This window comes from Miniopterus schreibersii (genome assembly GCF_964146895.1).
Source record: "Miniopterus schreibersii genome assembly, chromosome: 1".
NCBI classification, from domain to species: Eukaryota; Metazoa; Chordata; class Mammalia; order Chiroptera; family Miniopteridae; genus Miniopterus; species Miniopterus schreibersii.
The window spans coordinates 127,638,775-127,659,239 of record NC_138101.1 but is presented as its reverse complement, the minus strand read 5'-3'; the positions used below and the strand labels follow the sequence as shown (position 1 = coordinate 127,659,239).

The following is a 20,465-nucleotide window of genomic DNA, read 5'->3' as shown; positions in this document are numbered from 1 at the left end:
CTAGTGTTTCTGATTGCTTGCATGAGGTTCAGTTAAGATATTTAATAAATTCAGTTTAATAAGTATCCCAGGAGTGGGATGTTGGCTTGCAGGGTCTCCTTTGTTATAGAGAGTGCAGGCTAAGGGCAAAAAGGAGAGAACATGAAATTTAAAATAATGTACAAAATTAAGAACTAAAATGTGGGTTGAAGGGAGAGAAAGAAGGTAAAAATAAACCAATTGGTCTGGCAGGCTAGGGATGAGGAAGGATTTGCGGAGATTTAGAGGATGGACTTTGGAGCCACTTTGCGAGAAAGAGGAAGCTTAATGAGCCAACCTTTTGCTAACATTACACAGACAGTAAAGAACTAAGTCAGAATTTTAACCCAAGCCCTGGCTGGGTAGCTCAGTTGGTTAGAACATTATCCCAATATGCCACAGTTTGGGATTCAATCTCTGGTCGGGATGTGTACGGGAGGCCAGTGATCACTGTTTTTCTCTCTCTCTCTCTAAAATATATTGTGCACTTACTGTGCACTATTGCTCTAGCTGCTTTAAATATGATCTCATTTAATCTATTCCACATCCTTCAGAAGTAGGCACTATTATTATCTGCACCTCCATTTTGCAAGTAAGGAAACTCAGAGACGGAGGTCGAGTAATTTCCCAGAGTGAGTAGTAGAGCTGGGAGTCAACCCCAAGCAGTTGGGCTCCAGAACCTGTGCTCTTAACAACTGAACTTTTCCCCCCATCATGCGTAGTGTTTTTGAGGCTGCCCCTCTGAACGTAGAGGCATATTTGTTCTTTCACAAAAGAATGATGAAGGAAGAAAAAGAAAGAGGGGTGGAGGGAGGCAAAGATAAGACCAGAGATGAGAGAAACAAGGACCATAAAGCCAGGGACAAGAGAGAAAAAAAAATTGCAGTACAGAATTGTAATATGATCCTATTTGTAAATTCACACACACACACACACACACACGTTTTTTAAAAAGGAAAAATATTTTAGATTCACTGGTTTCCTGAACTGATTAGTTTTTGTTGGTCTGTTATTACCTTTATTTTTCAGAATATTATTTATACAAACGGTGGTAAGAACATTTTTTCTTGGGAAAGAAAAAGTCCTAAATTGCCTAATTTAAAACCTAACAGATTTGGGGGATGTTGTGAGTGTCTGCAGATAGTCAGGAGGCTTGAGACAAACCTCTTGCGGGAACTTCCTCCCTCTGACTCCTCAGTGTGTCTGTAACACTCAGCTCCACGTGTACTTAGAAGAACAGGATATCCTGACTTAAATAACAAAGGCAGCGATGTGAGACCTCCAGATGAGGGTCCCAGTGGCTTTTCCTGTTTCTCAAATTAGCATCTCTGTTCAAAAACAAAATCCATGCTGGGATCCTCTGTTGTCCTCAAAAGATAGATCCAAAAAAGCTGGGCTGATGAGAGGATAGTGGCCCAGTGCCTTCTTTGAGCCTGAAGCAAAGGGGCCTGGCTCATCACAGCAGTGAGCTCCATGGACAGGTGTGTGCTTTTGTCACATCTTATAGTGGGGCTTTTCCCAGCAACCTCCAGGATCCAAGGTGGGGCAAGAGTTAGCTGCCTGTGCTGAGCTTTCCTCCCTCATCCCAACTGCCCTGCTGTTAGCTACAAGTGTGTGCTCCTTAGCTCTCCAATGCCAGTCATTACTCTCTACAGACACAAGCCTAGGTGCTACTGGGTTTGAGCTTGTGTTCATTGGCAGCTGGGGGACAAAGTGTGAACCTCTTCCCTTGATGGTAGCGCCTAAATCAACAGGGCTCCGAGGGACCAGGGAGTATACTTAAATGATACAAATAATTGTTATCATTATGTAAGTATCCAATGATAAAAACATCATGCCGGGACAGAAGAAATTGATGTCTTAGAAATGAGAAGATGTATTTAAAAGGAGTCAACAAAAACCTCTCCAGCAATCCCCAGTCCTTTTGATTCTCTCAGTCTCTCAATGGCCAGCTGGAAGGCAGATGGAATAATTAGAAGAGTCTAGAGTCACCATGGGACTTAACAGAAAACCAGATGATTCTTCTCACTTGGTTACCCCATGGGAAGGGCCTTTAAAACATCTAAACTTCTAAACTAAACAGTGTGTGTATTGGGGTGAGTGTGTGGTGAATTATAACAGCACTATGGATATATCTCATTTCCAGACAGGAGGATTACACTGATTTCCTCAAACACAGAAGCTATAGAAAGGCTTAATGCACTAATGCTTTCTGTTGGGGGTGCAGTAGCCTGAATGACTAATGGAGATTCAAAAGCTGCCATAGAAATGCAGAATTTTATTAAGCACAGATCTAGCTCTGAGACTCTTGATTTTCAACATTAAGAGCCGATTACATTTCCAGAGTGGTGGATGAGGTAGCTTCTTAAATGCTTTAAAACAGTTTTTTGTTCATCAATATATATATATTTTAATTTATCTTGATTGTTGAAAGTATTACAGGTGTCCCATTTTCCCCCCCAATTGACCCCCTCCACCTCGCTCCCACCCACTCCCCAGGACTTCACCCCATCGTCTGTGTCCATGGGTTATGCATATATGCATATAACTCCTTTGGTTAATCTCTTCCCACCCTCCATGCCCCTTCCCTCTTCCCTCTGAAATATGATTGTCTGTTACATGCATCAATGCCTCTGGATCTATTTAGTTCATCAGATCCTTTTGTTCATTAGCTTCTTGCTAAAGAAGACCCTTCAACATTTCCTGTAGTGCTGGTTTGGTGGTGATGAACTCCTTTAGCTTTTCCTTGTCTGAGAAGCTCTTTATCTGACCTTCAATTGTAAATGATAGCTTTGCTGGGTAGAGCAATCTTGGTTGTAGTTCCATGTTTTTCATCACTTTGAATATTTCTTGCCACTCCCTTCTGGCCTGAAAAGTTTCTGTTGAGAAATCAGCTGACAGTCGTATGGGTGCTCCCTTGTAGGTGACTAATTGCTTTTCTCTTGCTACTTTTAAGATTCTCTCTGTCTTTAACCTTTGGCATTTTCATTATGATGTGTCTTGCTGTGGGCCTCTTTGGGTTCCTCTTGTGTGGGACCCTCTGTGCTTCCTGGACTTATAAGTCTATTTCTTTCCCCAGGTAGGGGAAGTTTTCTGTAATTATTTTTTCAAATAGGTTCTCAATTTCTTGCCCTCTTTCATCTCCTTCTGGCACCCCTATAATACGAATGTTGGGCCTCTTGAAGTTGTCCCAGAGGCTCCTTATACTATCTTCATATTTCTGGATTCTTCTTTCTTTTTGCTCTTCTGGTTGGGTGTTTTTTGTTTCTTCATGTTCCAAATTGCTGATTTGATTCTCAGCGTCCTCTACGCTACTGTTGACCCCCTGTAAATTATTCTTCATTTCAGTTCATGTAGCCTTCATTTCAAATTGGTACTTTATGATGTCATCGGTTTTCTCAATTATTTTCGTCATACTCTTACTAATATCCTTGAGCATCCTTATAACCATTATTCTGAACTCTGTATCTGTTAGCTTGCTTGGATCTATTTCATTTAGTTCCTTTTCTAGAGATTTCCTCTGTTCTTTCCTTTGTGACATGTTTCTTTGCCTCCGCATTTTGGCTGTTTCCTGGAGTTTGTTTCTATGTATTAGATAGAGCTGCTATGTCTCCTGGAATTTATAGAGTGGCTTTGTGTAGTAGGTGTCTTGTAGGGTCCAGTGGCTCAGGCTCCTCAGTCACCTGAGCTGGGCCTTCTAGGTGCTTTCCTATGTGGGCTGTGTGCACTGTCCTATTGTAGTTGAACCTTGGTTCCTGTTGGCGTCACTGGGAGGAACTGACCCCCAGACCAATCGCCTATGAGGACCAGCTGCAACTACAGCCAGAGAGCTGCTGTGCTGGAGACACTCCTATGGAGCAGGATTTACTTCAGTGGAGCTTTGGTGTTCACCAAGTGTGCCCCTTGAGTGTGTCACTTGTGGATGTGGTAGGGTTGTAATCCAGCGTGGTCGAGTCTGACCACCAGGTGCACTGTCTCTGAGGCCTCCCAGGAGGTGCAAAGTGAGCCTGTGCCAGTGCCTTGCCCAGGGCCACCCAGCATGAGCTACACAGCAAACTGAAGTTGGCTGCTACTTGTGCTGGGCTTGGAGGTGCCCAGGAGAGGCCAAGCTATGAGCCAATGCAGCTGCCGCTAGTGCCAGGCCTGGGGCCACTTATCAAGCCGTATGGGACACACTGCTACTTGTTTGAGAGATTTTAGAAAAGTCTTAAGCATGGGGCTCGACAGGCCACTTGCACAGAAAAGCCACTAGAAATGGCCTGGATGAGCTGCAGGTGGGGAGGGGCGGGGCCTCCGGGAATCACGGGGCGGGGCCAAAGGTGGGAGTCAGGTGCTGGCGACTCAAATATGGCGCCTGCCGGCTGTATGCAGGGAGGGCTCGCCAAAGGAGCCGTGGCCTCTGCCAGCCCTTCTGCCTGGGAGAAAGCTGCCCCTCCACCTCTCGCCCGGATTTCAGGCAGGTTAGTTCCTCCCCGAGTGTCCCGGGTCCTTTCAGGCTGCTGCCCGGGGCTGGGGCTCAGAGGGAGGGTCTGAGTGAGTCCGTGCCCCGGCCCTTTAAGAGGAGCTGCTGGGGCTCCTGCAGCCTCCGCAACCCTCAGCGACAGTCCCGCTGGTTTCACAGCCCAGAGTTGTGGGGACGTCTCCTCCCGGCCCTGGAGCCCTGGGCTGGGGGCCTGCTGTGGGGCTGGGACCCCTCACTCCTCCGGGAAACCCCCCACTTCTGAGATTCCCTCCCGGGTTTAAGCCACAGCACCAGGTGTGGGCCCGCGGCCGCGTCTCCGCCCCTCCTCCCGGTCTCGATGCTCCTGGTTGTAGACCTTCTTCTGTGCAGCCAGATCTCAGGAGGCTCTGAGTGACGGTGGTTCTGTATTTTAGTTGTAATTTTGATGTGGTTGCGGGAGGCGGCGGGTGCAGCTGTTACCTAGGCCGCCATCTTGTTTCCTCTCTCTGTTCATCAATACTTTAAATGACAAACTCATGGAAGGAAATTCAACAACAAAGAAAGGATTAGGCAGTTCCCTGTGCTTATGAAAGAACATGTGAGTGAACACACACATTACAGCAAATATACAAATTTGTATACGAAATATATATTTGTATTATATATGTATAATCTATTTATAAAATCATAAATAGGCACATAATATGTGTTCTATTCTGCAACTTTTTTTAAACAATTAAGTGTATATCGGGCTTTTTACAAATCAGTATAATTGATCTGTTACATCAAAATAAACAGTTTCTCCCTGGCTGGGGAGCTCAGTTGGTTAGAGTGTCATTCCGGTGGCCAAGGTTGCCGATTTGATCTCCAGTCAGGGCACATACAAGAGGCAACCAGAGAATACATAAATAAGTGAAACAACAGATCAACATTTCTCTTCCTCTCTCAATCTCTCTCTCTCTCAAGTCAGTGAATAATAATAAAATAAAATCCTTTTAAAAAATAGGTCCATATAATTCCAATATTACTGTGCTTTAACTGGCACCTTGGCAATGAACATTTAGGTTGCTCATAGTTTTTGTTTCTTTCATTAAAGTAGGTATCACTTAATTGGCTTCCAATATGTTGTACCGATTAACACTCCCACTAATGGTATATGTGGGTTCCTATGTCTGAACACCCCTATTGTCATTGAGTCTTAACAACACTTTGCTAAGTAGATTTTAATTTTTATTCTCAGTTCTTTGCAGTGGTAATGCATGAAGTTAGCACACTCACCTGAGTAAACAAACTATAGATTCTTGGGTCAGTGTAAGAGTAATTACACTGCAAATCCAGTCTGATTTGTGATTCTCTATTTTATTTTCTGCAGATTTGGGACTTGGAAAGGACATTCTCATACAACACTCCAAGTGGTGAGTGGGTCCACAGGCTGGACAGCAGTGTTGCACAGTGGACTGTGCTAGGCCTCTGTTTCCAGTTTCCAGGGCACTTACAGTTAACATCCCCTAAGTATAGGCTGGTAGTTTAAACATGGTTTGTGGGGGTGGGGGGTAGGCGGGGGGAGACATTTCAACATTCAACTTGGGAGGACAGAAACACATTTCCCCTCTACTGTAGGTATATGGGGCGTACGTACCATCTCTCACCTCCTACCTTCCTCACATCTTCCCCAGAGTTTTGGATCTTGAAAATAGGCCACCCTCCCTTACATCCTACCCTTTCTGAATGAAAGACAAACTGAGAAGCAGAGACTACTAAATGGGAGAAGAGAAAAGAGAAGTGGGAGAAGGTAGATAAAAATCCCCCTGAGATATGGAGAAAAGGCAAAGGTTTCAGTTCCCCTTGTTGACAAGGCAAAGACGGTATGGAGGCCCAGGAACAGGCTCAAAATAGTGATCCTGGCAGGGCACACCAGACTTCTGAGATTGATCAGAAAAGCATCCAGCTCATGAGGTCTCCAACGTCTTTTTTTCAGTCATCAACTAAAATGCCAAACGAAAGGCATTTTTCGAGGGGCTTGATGAACTTGCTAGCAACCAGCAGTTTCTTCAGATCTCTTGAATGAGGAAGCAGAGTTCTCTTCTATGTTGAGGAAAAGGAACCTGTTTCCTGGAAATAGCTCTGCCATGTTTCACCAGAAATACCTGCATAGAGTCTGCCAGAGTGGTTCAATTGGCTGAGCATCATCCTGTGCACCAAAAGGTTGCTGGTTCAGTTCCTGGTCAGGGCACATACCTGGGTTGCCTGTTGGTTATATTTCACAAGGCTCTGATGATGTTTTATGTTCTCAGAAGGAAGAGACAAGTAAACAAAAGTCTGCTTCAGCATTCTGGATGCCTGGGTGCACAAAGGATAGTATATATACTCTTATCTCTATACCCACCACAGTGTTTCTGGCACTGAAAAACGTCAAACCAGAAACCCTTGATTTTTGTTTGTTTGTATTTGTACAGTGATTATTGTCCTTTTTCTGTTTGTTTGTTTGTTTTTACTAATCCTTACCTTAAAATGTCTATCAACTGGTTTTTAAATTTTATTTATTATTTTATTTTTAATTACAGTTGACATTCAATATTATATTAGTTTCAGGTGTAGTGGTTAGACATTTATATAACTTCCGAGGTGATCCCCCTGAGAAGGTTAGTACCCACCTAATATCATACATACTTATCAATACTATTGACTATATTTCCTATGCTGTACTGTAGATCCCCAGGTTTAAAAAATTTTAAATCACAGCTTTTTGTTGCAGGTTTTTATTCACTTTTTCTTCTTTTTTCTTTTTAATTAAAAAAAAAATTATCTTTATTGTTGAAAGTATTATAAATGTCCCCCTTTTTCCTGCATTGATCTCTTCCACCATGCACCCCTCCCAAAAGACCTTCATCACACTATTGTCTGTGTCCATGGGTTATGCATATAAGTTCTAAGGTTAATCTCTCCCCACCCACTCCTGCCTTCCCTTTGAGATTCGTCAGTCTGTTCAATGCTTCTATGTCTCTGAATCTATTTTGTTCATCGGATTATTTTGCTCATTAGATTCCACATATGAGTAAAATCATGAGATACTTGTATTCCTCTGATTGGCTTATTTCACTTAGTATAATATTCTCCAGGTCACTCCATGCTGTTTCATAGGGCAAGGAATCCTTCTTTTTTACAACCGCATAGTATTCCATGGTATAACTGTCTGAGAAGATGCTTGATATGATTTCAATCTTCTTAAACTTGTAGAGACTTGTTTTATGTCCTAACATGCGGCCTATCTTTGAGAATGTCCCATGTGCACTTCAGGAGAATGCATATTCTGCTCTTTGGGGTGAAAGGTTCTGTAAATGTCAATTAAATCCATCTGATCTAGTTTGTCATTTAGAATCCCTGTTTCCTTGTTGATTTTTTGTCTGGAAGATCTATCCAGTAAAGTCAGTGGGATGTTAAAGTCCCCTACTATGACTGTATTGCTCTCAATCTCTCCTTTAAATTACTCCAGAAGTTTTTTCACCAGCTTGTGTGAGTCTTTTGTTCTGAGTTGGGTCTCTTGTAGACAGCATATATTTGGGTCATGTTTTCTTTCTCTCCCTTCCTTTCTTCCTTCCTTCCTTCCTCCCTCCCTCCCTCCCTCCCTCCCTCCCTCCCTCCCTCCCTCCCTTCCTTCCTTCCTTCCTTCCTTCCTCTCTTTCTTCCTCTCTTCCTTTCTTTCTTTCTTTCTTTCTTTCTTTCTTTCTTTCTTTCTTTCTTTCTTTCTTTCTTTCTCTCTTTCTTTCTCTCTTTCTTTCTCTCTTTCTTTCTCTCTTTCTTTCTCTCTTTCTTTCTCTCTTTCTTTCTTTCTTTCTTTCTTTCTTTCTTTCTTTCTTTCTTTTTTTCTTTTTTATATATCTTTATTGATTTCAGAGAGAGGAAAGGAGAGGGAGAGAGCGAGATAGAAACATCAATGATGAGAGTCATCATTGATTCACTGCCTCCTGCATGCCCCCAACTGGGCATTGAGCCCGCAACCCGGGCATGTGCCCTGACCGGGAATCGAACCGCAATCTCCTGCACCCTAGGTCGATGCTTAGCTGCTGAGCCATGCCCGGCCGGGCTGCTTTGCATTTTTTATATAATTAAGACCAATCTCTATATATTCTTCTATTTGTTTACCTAGCTTAGCCTGCACAAATACATTATTTTAAATGCTATGTAAATAAATTTTTAAAGTTTTTGTAATTTCCTGTAGCATATACACCACAATATCCTTATCCATGATCCTATTGGATATTTAAGTTTGTTCAAATAAATTATTGTGTATGTTTTTTTAGCTGTTTTTAACATTTCCTTAGGATAACAAGAGTAGCATTATTATACCCAAAGGTAGGAGTGCTAATATTAAGCTTGTGACCAATAAATGCAAAAATGCATAGAAGCAGAGAATGGAGAAAAGGCACTGGTCATTATAATTATAAAAAAATTAAACCTACTCCTGTATAATAAAAGTTCAGATAGTCTGCATCTTAGGACCAGAGGAACTGCTGGAGGAGGATCAGTTCTTTTCTTGTTTTTCATACAGGACTATTCCCAGAGAATTCTTAAAGAGTCCAATGTCTTGGAAAGATTGAGACACTTGGGAAGAAGAAATCCTTTCTTGTACATACCACTAAAGGAGAACAACAATATCTTTTAAAAGTCTTATTTCATTTATGCTTACTTCTGTGAATGATCAATGTAGTCAGTCATTTTTGCTTAATTGCTAAATGTCACCTTTGTATCGGCCAGTTGCTGCAACTTCCAAAGGCAGTCAGAGATTTTTTAGTCTTCCAGAGGAAACAGGAATTTACAAGGCTTTTAGACAAGGCTAAATCATAAATTCACCACACCTACAAACTCCCCATCTTACAGGAAAATAACATGGGAATGGATTTGTGCACCTCCTCAGCTGAATGTCCCCAGCACACTGTGGGTGCCTGTAGGATGTCCCCTGAGTAGGACAGCACGGACATCTGGGTGGAGCACCACAAGCTTACCATAAGTTTGATAATTCTGATACACACTCAAGGATAAATCAGGCTTTGATTGGACCTATTTGATCCAATTTGATCTTTTGTCAGAAACTCCTTACCAGATAAGATTTAAAGAAGTTAAAAGGTCTCTTTTTCTCCCTTCCCCCAGCTGCACAGATAAGTTAACAAACTCAAAGGCCAAGGGATAGGGCAGGAAGCCAAAATTGCCAATTATGAGAACTTTGGCCACCCACGAGGGTGTACAAAGTAAACCAGCACACATCTTTTAATTTCTTCATAGTTCATTAGGTAACATATAATACTCTTCAACTGAACAAATTTATAGTCACATGCCTAGGGCCTTCTTATTTATCCGGTCTCTCCCACGTTGACCATGCATCACCAAAAATATCTTCTGTAGATTTTGGTTATGTGTAAAAAAGAATTGTTATTTGAGTCATAATTAGTCTCCAGATAATTAACTCATGAACTTATGGCTAAAAGTTTCCTTTGTTAACATGGCTTTAGATTCCACTAAAGTAGAGCTCACAGACACGGGAGAGGAACAAATTTGGTTGGGGAAATTACTGTTTGGCACATACTTCTTAAACCAATTGAGCTTGATTTCACTGTATTTTTTTATTAGTCAAGGGTGGGTAAGAGACTTTATATAACTGCTGTTTTAATTTGCTGAGTTAGAGAAGTTCCTTGCTTTGTTACTTAGTTCCTTAAATAGCTTGTGTGAATCTAGCTCTTTTGACTTTCTTCATGAATATTCATTCTATCACCACTCAGTAATTATTTGGGGCTGTATTTTGGATCCAGCTGTTTAAGAAGAATGACTGAGAAGGAAATTAAGCCAAATTTATTCTATGAGCTGAGATCAAAATAGGAGTTGATCTTAAGCCTACAGTCAAAATGAAGTCAGGCATACAGAAAAAAATGTACAAGGTGATTGTGAAGTTTGCTCCTAAATGAAATATAAATCTGCAGCCAGCTGAATCTCATTTCAGAGTCAGCTCAGGGCCAGCTGGCAGCCTTTGCAGTCCTTAGCAGTGTGGTAAATCCACTCAAGATGTTGAATTCAGCTGTCTTCCCTCTTTTTTCCCCCTTTTTCTTTCCTCTTGATTCAAGTTATCCAAGGATCCTTTTCTTGAAAGTTATGAAAATAGGACAACAGATTCAGTGTCAACACCAGCTGTGGCAGTTACTTGCTTTTTTTTTTTTTTTTAATTTTTAAAGCTTTTATTAGAAAGTTGATTTCATATGATCTCATGCTGAAATAAGTCTATATCTGAGGATGCTAAAAGCCTCACTGCCAAGCCAGTTTTGAATACAGTCTAAACTGGGAACGGAAGAGCCTTCATTAGCATGACAGCCAAGAAGTTAGTCAGTTGTAGATGTAGCTTTAAAGGTCATTGGCTCACTTGCAAGAATGCTGGCAGCCTCAACATTTGCTAGAAATTCCTCTCATTAGTCAATTGTTTTTGAATTTCTTTCCACTGGGAATCCCAAGAATGTTTCTTGCCTGAGTGTACCATTCTCAGCTGATCTCTCTTGCCTAGATGTTAGGAATGGTGCCCAGCAGCATCCCCCGTGAATCACAGGTCAGGAGGCAGGAAGCCTTCCATGTTCTTTGCCTATACTGCCACCACCCTGCCTCTCTGTGACTCAGTCCACACTCTCAAAAGGGCATAAACAACATACCTTGAGAAAAACACATGAGGCTTAGACCCAGAAGAATCAGAACCAGAAAAGCCCTCAGATAGCCTGTCCAAGAGGGGAACTGACCATCCTGGCTTCCCAGGTACTAAGAAATATAGGCCTTTCAGTGCTAAACTGGGAATCCTAAGTAAACTGGGATACTTGGTTACACTACTCTCAACTGCTTTGCAGAGAAGAAACTGAGGCCCAGGAGGTTGACTTGCCCAAGCTAACAACATTAGTCAGTGGCAGATCCAGATTTAGAATCCAGATCCATTGGTGCTAGAATCCAGTGCTCTTTCTATGCTGGTACTTCCTTATATTCCCACAGTGCACTGCATGTCATAGGTGTTTGAGTTTCTATTGTGGTTGTTTTTTGAGTTCAAGTGAAGTGCTTTTCACAGATATGATCATTCCTAATTAGTAATGATCTCACTCAAGTTCATCATGAATCAATGGTGAAATAAAGTCTCTACTTCTAGACTCTGAACAAAGCAGAGTGAATTAAAGAGAGGGAGGCTTAGTGAGCAACAATTGTATAAAGATGAAGAGACCTATATGTACAGGTTGGCTGAGCAACACTGCAGCTGGGGACAATAGAAATACAATATGGGGTGTAAACACCAAACAGAAGGATATATTATTTCCCTGTCTTCAGAGGTAGAGTATGGTAGAAAGCAAAGTATCATCATTCCTCTGACAAAGGAAGAAAGGTAACCATGGAGACACACACACAGTAATGACCATGTGATGAAAATTTGTATCACTTGACCTTCATGGCTATATGATTTCCAAGGACTTCAAAATAACCTAATTCCCAGCAGCATTGTCTGTTCTTCTAGGTATGAGATTTGCCCTGTTTTTCTTTCCAATTTTCTCCCCTGGATATTTTTATTTTTATTTTTTTATTTTTTAAAGTTTATTATTATTATTTTTTAATATATCTTTATTGATTTGAGAGGAAAGGAGAGGGAGAGACAGATAGAAACATCAATGATGAGAGTCACTGATCGGTGAGCCCGCAACCGGGGCATGTGCCCTGACCGGGAATCGAACCCTGATCGCCTGGATCCTAGGTTGACGCTCAACCGCTGAGCCAAGCCCGGCCGGGCCTCCCCTGGATATTTTTAAAGTAGCATAAATTACTAGGGATCTGTTGTACCTAGATCTTTATGATCACTTGTCTAAACACTGCTGTATTCCAATCAGTGCTATAGTCTCACCTGCAAGAGGCACTGGTGTTATGCACATGAGGGAACAGAGACTAGCTGAGGATTAAGACTGGAGAAATGCATCTTGCAAACAGGGTCCAGGAACATGATTCATTGTGGCTTCTTCACCAGCTGGTGGGGTAGTGCTTGGCACTGGATTTCTTTTATCTGGGATGGAGCCCAAGGAAGTGGTACACGGAAAGGGAGCAGCATAAACAAAATAGAAGTGACTAAGGTGTTTTGACACTCATTAAGATGGGCGTTACTTTCAAAATGGAAGCCAGGTACCTACTTTTCTATTCCACCACACCTTTTCCTGCTGGTGACCAGAGACAGAGCTACCTGTTCTTCTGCCTAATCCCTAAAAACATAGGTGAACAGGGGCTGAGCTGACCTACTTAGCAAATACCTACTATAGTGTTAACCAGCAAACTTACCCGAGGCAGTGGTCACGTTCACATAGCTGCTCTGCTTTAGGCTGAAGGCCAGACTGGGAGCTGACCTTAGGACAGCGACAGTGCTTCTCAAAGAATGGACTGTGACCATCCATTAGAAGCAAGGGGGATGGAAACAAGTGCTGATTAAAAAATGCAAATTATTAGACCTTACCCCAGACATTGTGAATCAGATTTTTGTTTTTCAAAATAAACTTTTAAATTCAGAATAGTTTGTTTTGGATTTACAGAAAAGTTATAAGGACAATACAGTATACCAATTTTGTTTATACATTCATCAATTGATGAACAAGTACTTGGGCTGCTCCCACTTTTTGGTTATTATCAGTAATTCTGCTATAAATATTCATGTAAAAGTTTTTGTGAATTTTTTTTTTTTATTCTTACCCAAAGACATGCTTATCAATTTGAGAGAGAGAGAGAAATAACTTTGATGGGTTGCCTCCTGTACTAGCCCTGACCGGGGATTGAACCCACAACCTTTCAGTTTATAGGATGACCCTCCAAACCAACTGAGTCACACTGGCCAGGCCTTTTGTGAATGTTTTAAACTGATTCATACCTAGGAGTGGAATTACTAGATCATATCATAATTATGTTTAACTTTTTGAGAAACTATCAAACTGTTTTCCAAACCAGCTGCACTAATTGAAGTCTCACCAGCAATATATGAAGGTCCTAATTTCTTCACATCCTTCCCAACACTTGTTTTTTTAAAAATTTTATTTAAAGTATGTGCTATCATTCTTTTCTTTAAAAAATTTTTATTTTAAATTTATTTTTCAATAGTAGTTGACATATGATATCATATTAGTTTCATGAACCTGCATTTTTTTAAAGGCTTACACGAGGATGTTTTTATTGATTTAGAGAGAGAGGAAGGGGAAGAGAGAAAGACATCAATGTGAGAGAGAAACATCAATCAGTTGCCTCCAGTACACTCCTAACCGAGGCTAGAACTTGTGCCCTGACTGGGAATGGAATCCACAACCTTTTGGTGTATGGAAAGATGCTCCAATCAACTAATTTTCTTTCTTTTATTGACTTTTTAGAAAGAGAGAAAGGTAGGGGAGAGAGAGAGAGAAACATCAATTGTTCCACTTTTTTATGCATTCATTGGTTGATTCTTTTGTGTGTATGTTTATTTTTGTTTAAAATATTACAGATGTCCCTTTTTCTCCCCAATGACCCATTCCACCCCTTCCCATCCCCCTCCCCAGTCCCTCTCCCCACCATTGTCCGTGTCCTTGGGTTGTGCATATCTGCATATAAATTCTTTGGTTACTCTCTCTCCCTCCACCCACCCGTCCTCCTCCATCCCTGACATTTGTCAGTCTGATCCATGCTTTCATGTCATTGGATCTATTCTGTTCTTCAGTTTTTTAAGTTCTTTAGATTCCACATATAAGTGAGATCATGTGATATTTGTCTTTCTCTGCCTGGCTTATTTCACTTAGCATAATATTCTCCCAGGTCCATCCATACTGTCCCAAAGGGTACGAGGTCCTTCTTCTTTACAGCTGCGTAGTATTCCATGGTGTAAATGTCCCACAGCTTTTTAATCCACACATCTACTGATGGGCACTTGGGCTGTTTCCAGATCTTAGCTATTGTAAATAGTGCTGCAATGAACATAGGGGTGTGTATATTCTTTCTGATTAGCATTTCAGGATTCTTAGGATATATTCCTAGAAGTGGGATCACTGGGTCAAAAGGCAGCTCCATCTTTACTTGTTTGATTCTTTTTAAATTTTTAAAAATATTTTTTTAAATTAATTTTTTGAGAGAGAGGAAAGGAGAGGGAGAGAAAGAAAAACATCTATGTGAGAGCAAACATGGATCAGCTGCCTCTTGCCCTCCCTCTACTGGGGCCCGAGCCCACAACCCAGGCATGTGCCCCCACCAGGAATCGGACGGGAAACCTCCCAGTGCATGTGATGACACCCAACCAACTGAGCCACATGGGGCTCCACAAACTTTTTAATACAATATTGGGAAATCAGAACGATCATATTAATAATGGGAAAAAAAGTATCTGTGATAAAGTAGTAGTGAAGGGCAGAATAACAATACCTCTGACTGGTGACTAGGAAGTGGCCTGGTGTAACCACTTCTCATTTGATAATGACTCACAATACAAAAGCATTTCCATCATTTAGAAAAATCTATTTTTAGGAAGTTTTTGTGTTTAAAAAAATGGCCTGGATGATGAGTTTCTACTACTTAACATTACTAGGGAGGAAAAGATATGGAAACACAAGTCACACTGGCAATTCAAGGAGTGGTTAGCACTCCTCCAGCGTTTGGTTATAAAATACAAATCCCTTGTTCATCAAGAGCAGAAACAAGTAACCAACAGAGAAATACTGGGTTTAAAGGCTTTTTTGCTCAGAAGAGAGCCTCAGTTTTGGTTGGACAGGCATGTGTTTTTTCCTGAGACTACTTACACTACCTCCAATAATAGCACCAACAAAAATCCTCTTGCTGTGTCATTGGCATACTTTAAATTGTTTTTAAAAATATCTCACTTGTTCTTTCTTAGAATAGTATAGCTTATAAAGTAGTTGACTACTTCTGATATGTATGTGTGCATGTGTGTATTAGTTTTTTTATCTTTAGGTATTTTTTCAGAAAAAAAAAAGATTAGATGATTAGATTTTGATCCCATTAAGCAAAATATTGTCAACATTAGTTTTTTTAATCAGCAACAATGACCTCTTAATTTCTTAAAAACAGAATACTTTTTTAAAAAAATGTGGTTTAAAAAAAGTACATTGTCTAGTTAAAGAATGATATGTGGACATGTATTAAGAATGGCCATCAAGCCCTAGCCGGTTTTGCTGAGTGGTTAGAGCATTGGCCCTTGGACTAAAGGGTCCCAGGTATGATTCTAGCCAAGGGCACGTACCTCTGTTGAAGGCTTGATCCCCAGCTGGGTTGGGAGGCAACCAACTGATGTGTCTCTCTCACATCGATTTCTCTTTCTCTCTCTGTCTCTCTCTCTCCCTCCCACTGTCTCTGAAAAGCAATGGAAAAAATATCCTCAGGTAAGGATTAAAAAATAATAGTAAGAAGAAAGAATGGCCATTAATTAAAGAGAATTTTTCCCAAATAGTCTGTAGAATTGTCATTTTACAATGCTCCAGAGTAGTGCAGGAGTCCTAACCAAACAGAAATACAATTAAAGGAAGCTAGCTCCTTTGAATTTAACGAAACTGGGATTGTATTTGTGGTCTTTACTGGATATATTCCAGCTCTATATCACAACACAGAATTTCCCATTTTCTCAAAGCAAAAGCCCAGGCATCAGTTAAATAGATGGGTAAATAAAAGTCAACCGGGCACAACTCATTAACAGGCAGTTGAACTGATAACTGATCACGGTCAGCTCGCAATTGAATAACTATATTGCTAGCAAACATGGAGATAAATTTCTTCTAATAAATTGAGGTCTTATAAGGGTTAAGAAGTTATTTGTAAAGGGGAAAGTGCATTCAATTGATGGAGAAATTGCAATATATGTCATTACCTTATCCCTACAGTTATGTTAATGGACTTTGGAAAGATACATAGGCAGGCTATTGAAGCTTTAGGACTGTTGCCTTATGTAAGGAAATGTAGTCATTAAACCACCAGAAATGATTCACTATTTTAACATTCGGTTTTTTGGGGGGTTTTGAGTACAGAATTTATTTCACGTTGTCAGTTCTGTGTTAACATTATCAGTTTATTAGCTTGAAGGCTGAATTTCTTCTCTTGTAATACAAACTAATATAATAAAAAGATGGAGTTATTTAGGATATGGGGAACTTGTCTCTTCAAAATCAGTGTTATGAAGACTCTTGGGTTATGCACTTAGTATACATTTATCTCATCAATACTATTCTGACAGCCTGAATCATATGATATTCCTTCCATCAAGTCCATTTCTGAAGCTCCAGTTTTCTTCTCTGGGCTCCCATAGCACTAGGCTTATACAGCATTTATTGTTATCTGTTTAAGTGTGCCCTTTAAGTTGAAGCTGAGCATTGAAAGAAGAGAAAAGCTATATATACCTTGATAGATTCAGGACTGCCACAGCGCTTTTTCTGTCTTCAGTATAGACCCTGGGTTCAAATCTCAGCTGTCAAGACTTAATTTTCTTATCAGTAAAGACATATTTACTAATACAATGTGAAAGATTAAGGGTGGGTGGTAGTGGTGCATGGGCAGGCTAAATAGCCATCTCAGACAGCTGAATAAAGAAAAAAATTTATTAAAAGGGGATGGGACTATCCAAAGGGAAGGGCTGCATAGCACTGAGCCAAAGGGTATTGGTCCATGATGGCAGCAAAAATATACTTGGGACAGTGAAACAATAAAGAGCATAGAAGCAGCAACAGAAGAACCTAGGCTGGGCTGCTCTGGCTCATTAAGTCGGAGAGAGAAGGGGCCTTGGAGACAGGCTCAGGGGAGTTAGCTCAGGATGAGCTGCTGCTGCCCATTGCTCCCCTGGTTGCAAGTCTCTTGGGGTCCCCTTAAAGGGATGGAGATGGCATTGAACATATTTATCTCTTTCTTGCAGGTGGGAATCTTAGGGGAGGTCTCAGGGGAGTGTCTCAATAGAATATTCATCAGCTTTCCAGGTGTGCTCAGCGTTGTGGTCACCACTGACTGGTCCCTGACAGGGCAGTGCGTCATTAGTAAATGTATCTGGTCCTGAGGCAGTCACCATGCCACTTGTCTGGTTTTGCTGCTTACCTGGGCCTGGAGCTGAAATAAAACTGAGACCTAGATATTATCTTTAGGGAGGAATGCTCAGGGGCTATATGCTAGGATATAGGATAGATTACCCTGGGGAAAAGGTTCTTATTTTTCCAGTTTTGCCTCTTGCTAGGCATCCAGGGCTTTCTGCCCTGGTGAGTTTCTGTACCTGGCCCATCTAACACAATGTTTATAAAGCACTGCATTTTTAAAAAGGCTTTAGTATAGAGCCTAACTCAAAGTTCCTCATTCCACACATGACATGGGACATATTTTTTCATAACTGTCGACATTCATATAGCAACTTTAACCCAACCAATTCAGGACACCATATCACTAAATGATGAGTAGAAATCTTAATGTTAAAAACTGATCTATAAAACCCCAAATTCAACTGAGTATATTTTAGAAATCTTACTGGCTTTATTTAGCAATTCATGAATCGGGTAGTTTTCCATCTGGCAGATAGAAAGGAGCTCTGAGGAGCTGTAAGAAATGACTTTCATAGGCACAAGGAAGTGGGAACAAGAAAGTTGCACTAGCAAAAAGCAGATTGGTTGCAGGAAGGTTACTTTCCTTTAGGAGATGGTAAGGGTCTGTCAGGCCCATTACCTCATAATGCTGATTAGATGACTTCTGATTGACTGGTTAAAGATTCCATTTCTGGGAGAGGCCAGAATTGTATAACTAAGTGACATGGGCCTTAGCATGAGCGACTCCTGTGGGGCCTGTTGTCTTCTTTTTAATGGAACTGAATGATACAATTAAAATATATAAAACAACATAAAAGAACCCAAAGATCAAATTAATAAATTATACCGAGAACCCAGTCTAGCATTTGCCTTGGCAAAGGAGTAAACTTCCGAGATCAAATCCATCCTACATTATTCTAACTGAAGTTATTAAGTACCTCGTTGATGCTGCAGAGCAGTTAGAGAAGACAAAATGCTCTTTGAGGAGGCACAGTCTAAGGAGATTTTAAAATGCAATGTGATGTTCCATGCATAGAAGAATGTATAAAGCTCTACAGGAACACAGACGAGGAAGCAGTTCAAGTTGGTTGGTATAAGAGGAGGGAAAGAAGTTAAAGGAGAGGGACCAAGGGGAGGAGACATGGTGATATTTAAACCAGGTCTAAGAGGAGTGGGACCCTGCCAGATAGATCAAAGGAGGGAAGGGCAGGTGAAGAAAACAGTAAGAAGTATACATTCAAATTCCTCGAGACAATTAGGAAGACAGAGAATCCAAATCATTGCAAAGAATGCTCCAAAGAAAGGGCTCCCCTGAGAAAAAAGGCCAAGTTACAGATAAGGAATATTATTTGCTCTGTAAAATTGATTTTTCTGGAATCCGTGAGATTAACCAGCCATCTTTTGTGGGTAAATAATATCAAATACGAGAACAATAAAGAAAATTAGCTTTATTTATGTAAATTAGAAAAACTGATTGTAGTGTTAGAGTTTGTCAAATGTTTTCATTCTGAACAATTTACAAGAGTACTATATACAAACATAATAAAATAGAGTACATTACATTGCTCTTGCTTGACTCAAAGTGTTTTCTCAATTCTGAACATGCCACTATCACTTTGGTTTTAATATTTAACAGGGAAATGCTTTTTTGACATAGTGCTTGATTCACAGAGTATAACACTGAAGTGGAAGGAGAGTCAATGATCACCAACAATTAAAAAATATTTTTCAACCAATATGACTTTATCATCAGTTTTTTTCTATATTAAAATACATTTCATGTTAAAAAAACATACTTGTATTCACTGATGATATCAATTTGTTGTACTAAATTTGACATTTATATAAACCTATAGTTGATCTAAATATAGATATGAATCTATATTAAACTCACTGGTATGACTGTTTGCCACAATGAAAATGAACAAAATTGTTATGAACGGAGGTAACAGAAAATCCATTTGAAACATTGAAGTGAAATGCCCTCTTTTATTTAAAAGAAGTAAAATTTCTATTTTCTGAACCCAACAAACAAAACCAAAAGATGGTTGAAAACCCATGATATTTATAGACACCAAATCTAAAGTCACACTGTAGGGCTGTAATTAATTTGTACTATTATATATTGAATAATTCTAAACCAAGTTTCCTAAATGGCTTTCCAGTCATTTATGCTGTTTGAGAAATCCAAGAAAGTTTCATATAATTGCTGAATAAGGCAGAATTTTAAGTTAGCAATTGGGATACATTATAAATGAGATAATTTATAACAGAGTCCAATCTATCATAGTATTAAGTATACCACGGGTGTATGGACTATTAGAGAAATCCATTTCATTTTTAAAGCAGTGGATTGTTTAGTAAGGTCATTTCTTTAGCACTTTCTTGAAATTCCTGGCAAGAATTCTGACAGAGCTGTGTAGTTTTATTAAATGGAGAGAGAAAAACACACACAAAAAATGTTGTTTGTCATTACTTTGAAAAGTCACAGTTATTTAAATTAAAACAATCAGCCAGACCTCCAAGTGCACTTGTGTCTAAAATGTCACTTTTGTCCCCAAAGAGAAGGAAATAATCAAGTACTATATTAAGGTGCTTGTTAGTTAAAAAAAAGGAACATCAGAGGAAATTGGTCTTCAACTGGATGCTTGAATTTTTCCCAGGATGCTTAGTATGTTTAGATGTTGGTGTCCCGCCTTTGACACTTTCTTGATTGCCTTTTATAGCAGCCTCAAGGCGGGCCTTCAGGGCTGGAGAAGAAGCCATTACACTTTTAAACACTGATGAATATTGAGGTCCAATCTGCATAAGATTTTGCAAAGCAAAGTCGTGTAAATTTCTCATTACGGAGGTTGCTGACCCCAGAGCATTCTCATCCAAAAGGAAGGAGATGAGGATGGGCAGAAGACAGGCCACCAGCTGAGCACCTGGGAAGGAAGCAA

General features: G+C 40.3%; 1 protein-coding gene across 7 annotated transcripts in view; it reads right to left on the bottom strand.

Moving 5' to 3' along the window:
- Nucleotides 1-18,955: 18,955 nt before the first annotated feature.
- HEATR5A (HEAT repeat containing 5A) overlaps nucleotides 18,956-20,465 on the bottom strand; it is a 99,091-nt gene continuing 97,581 nt past the window's right edge. For all 7 annotated transcript variants that reach the window (XM_081145986.1, XM_081145988.1, XM_081145989.1 and 4 more), the window contains one exon: nucleotides 18,956-20,450. In XM_081145986.1, the coding sequence (XP_081002112.1) occupies nucleotides 20,143-20,450 (308 nt within the window). In that variant the 3' untranslated portion in view covers nucleotides 18,956-20,142. The remainder of the gene's footprint in view (nucleotides 20,451-20,465) is intronic.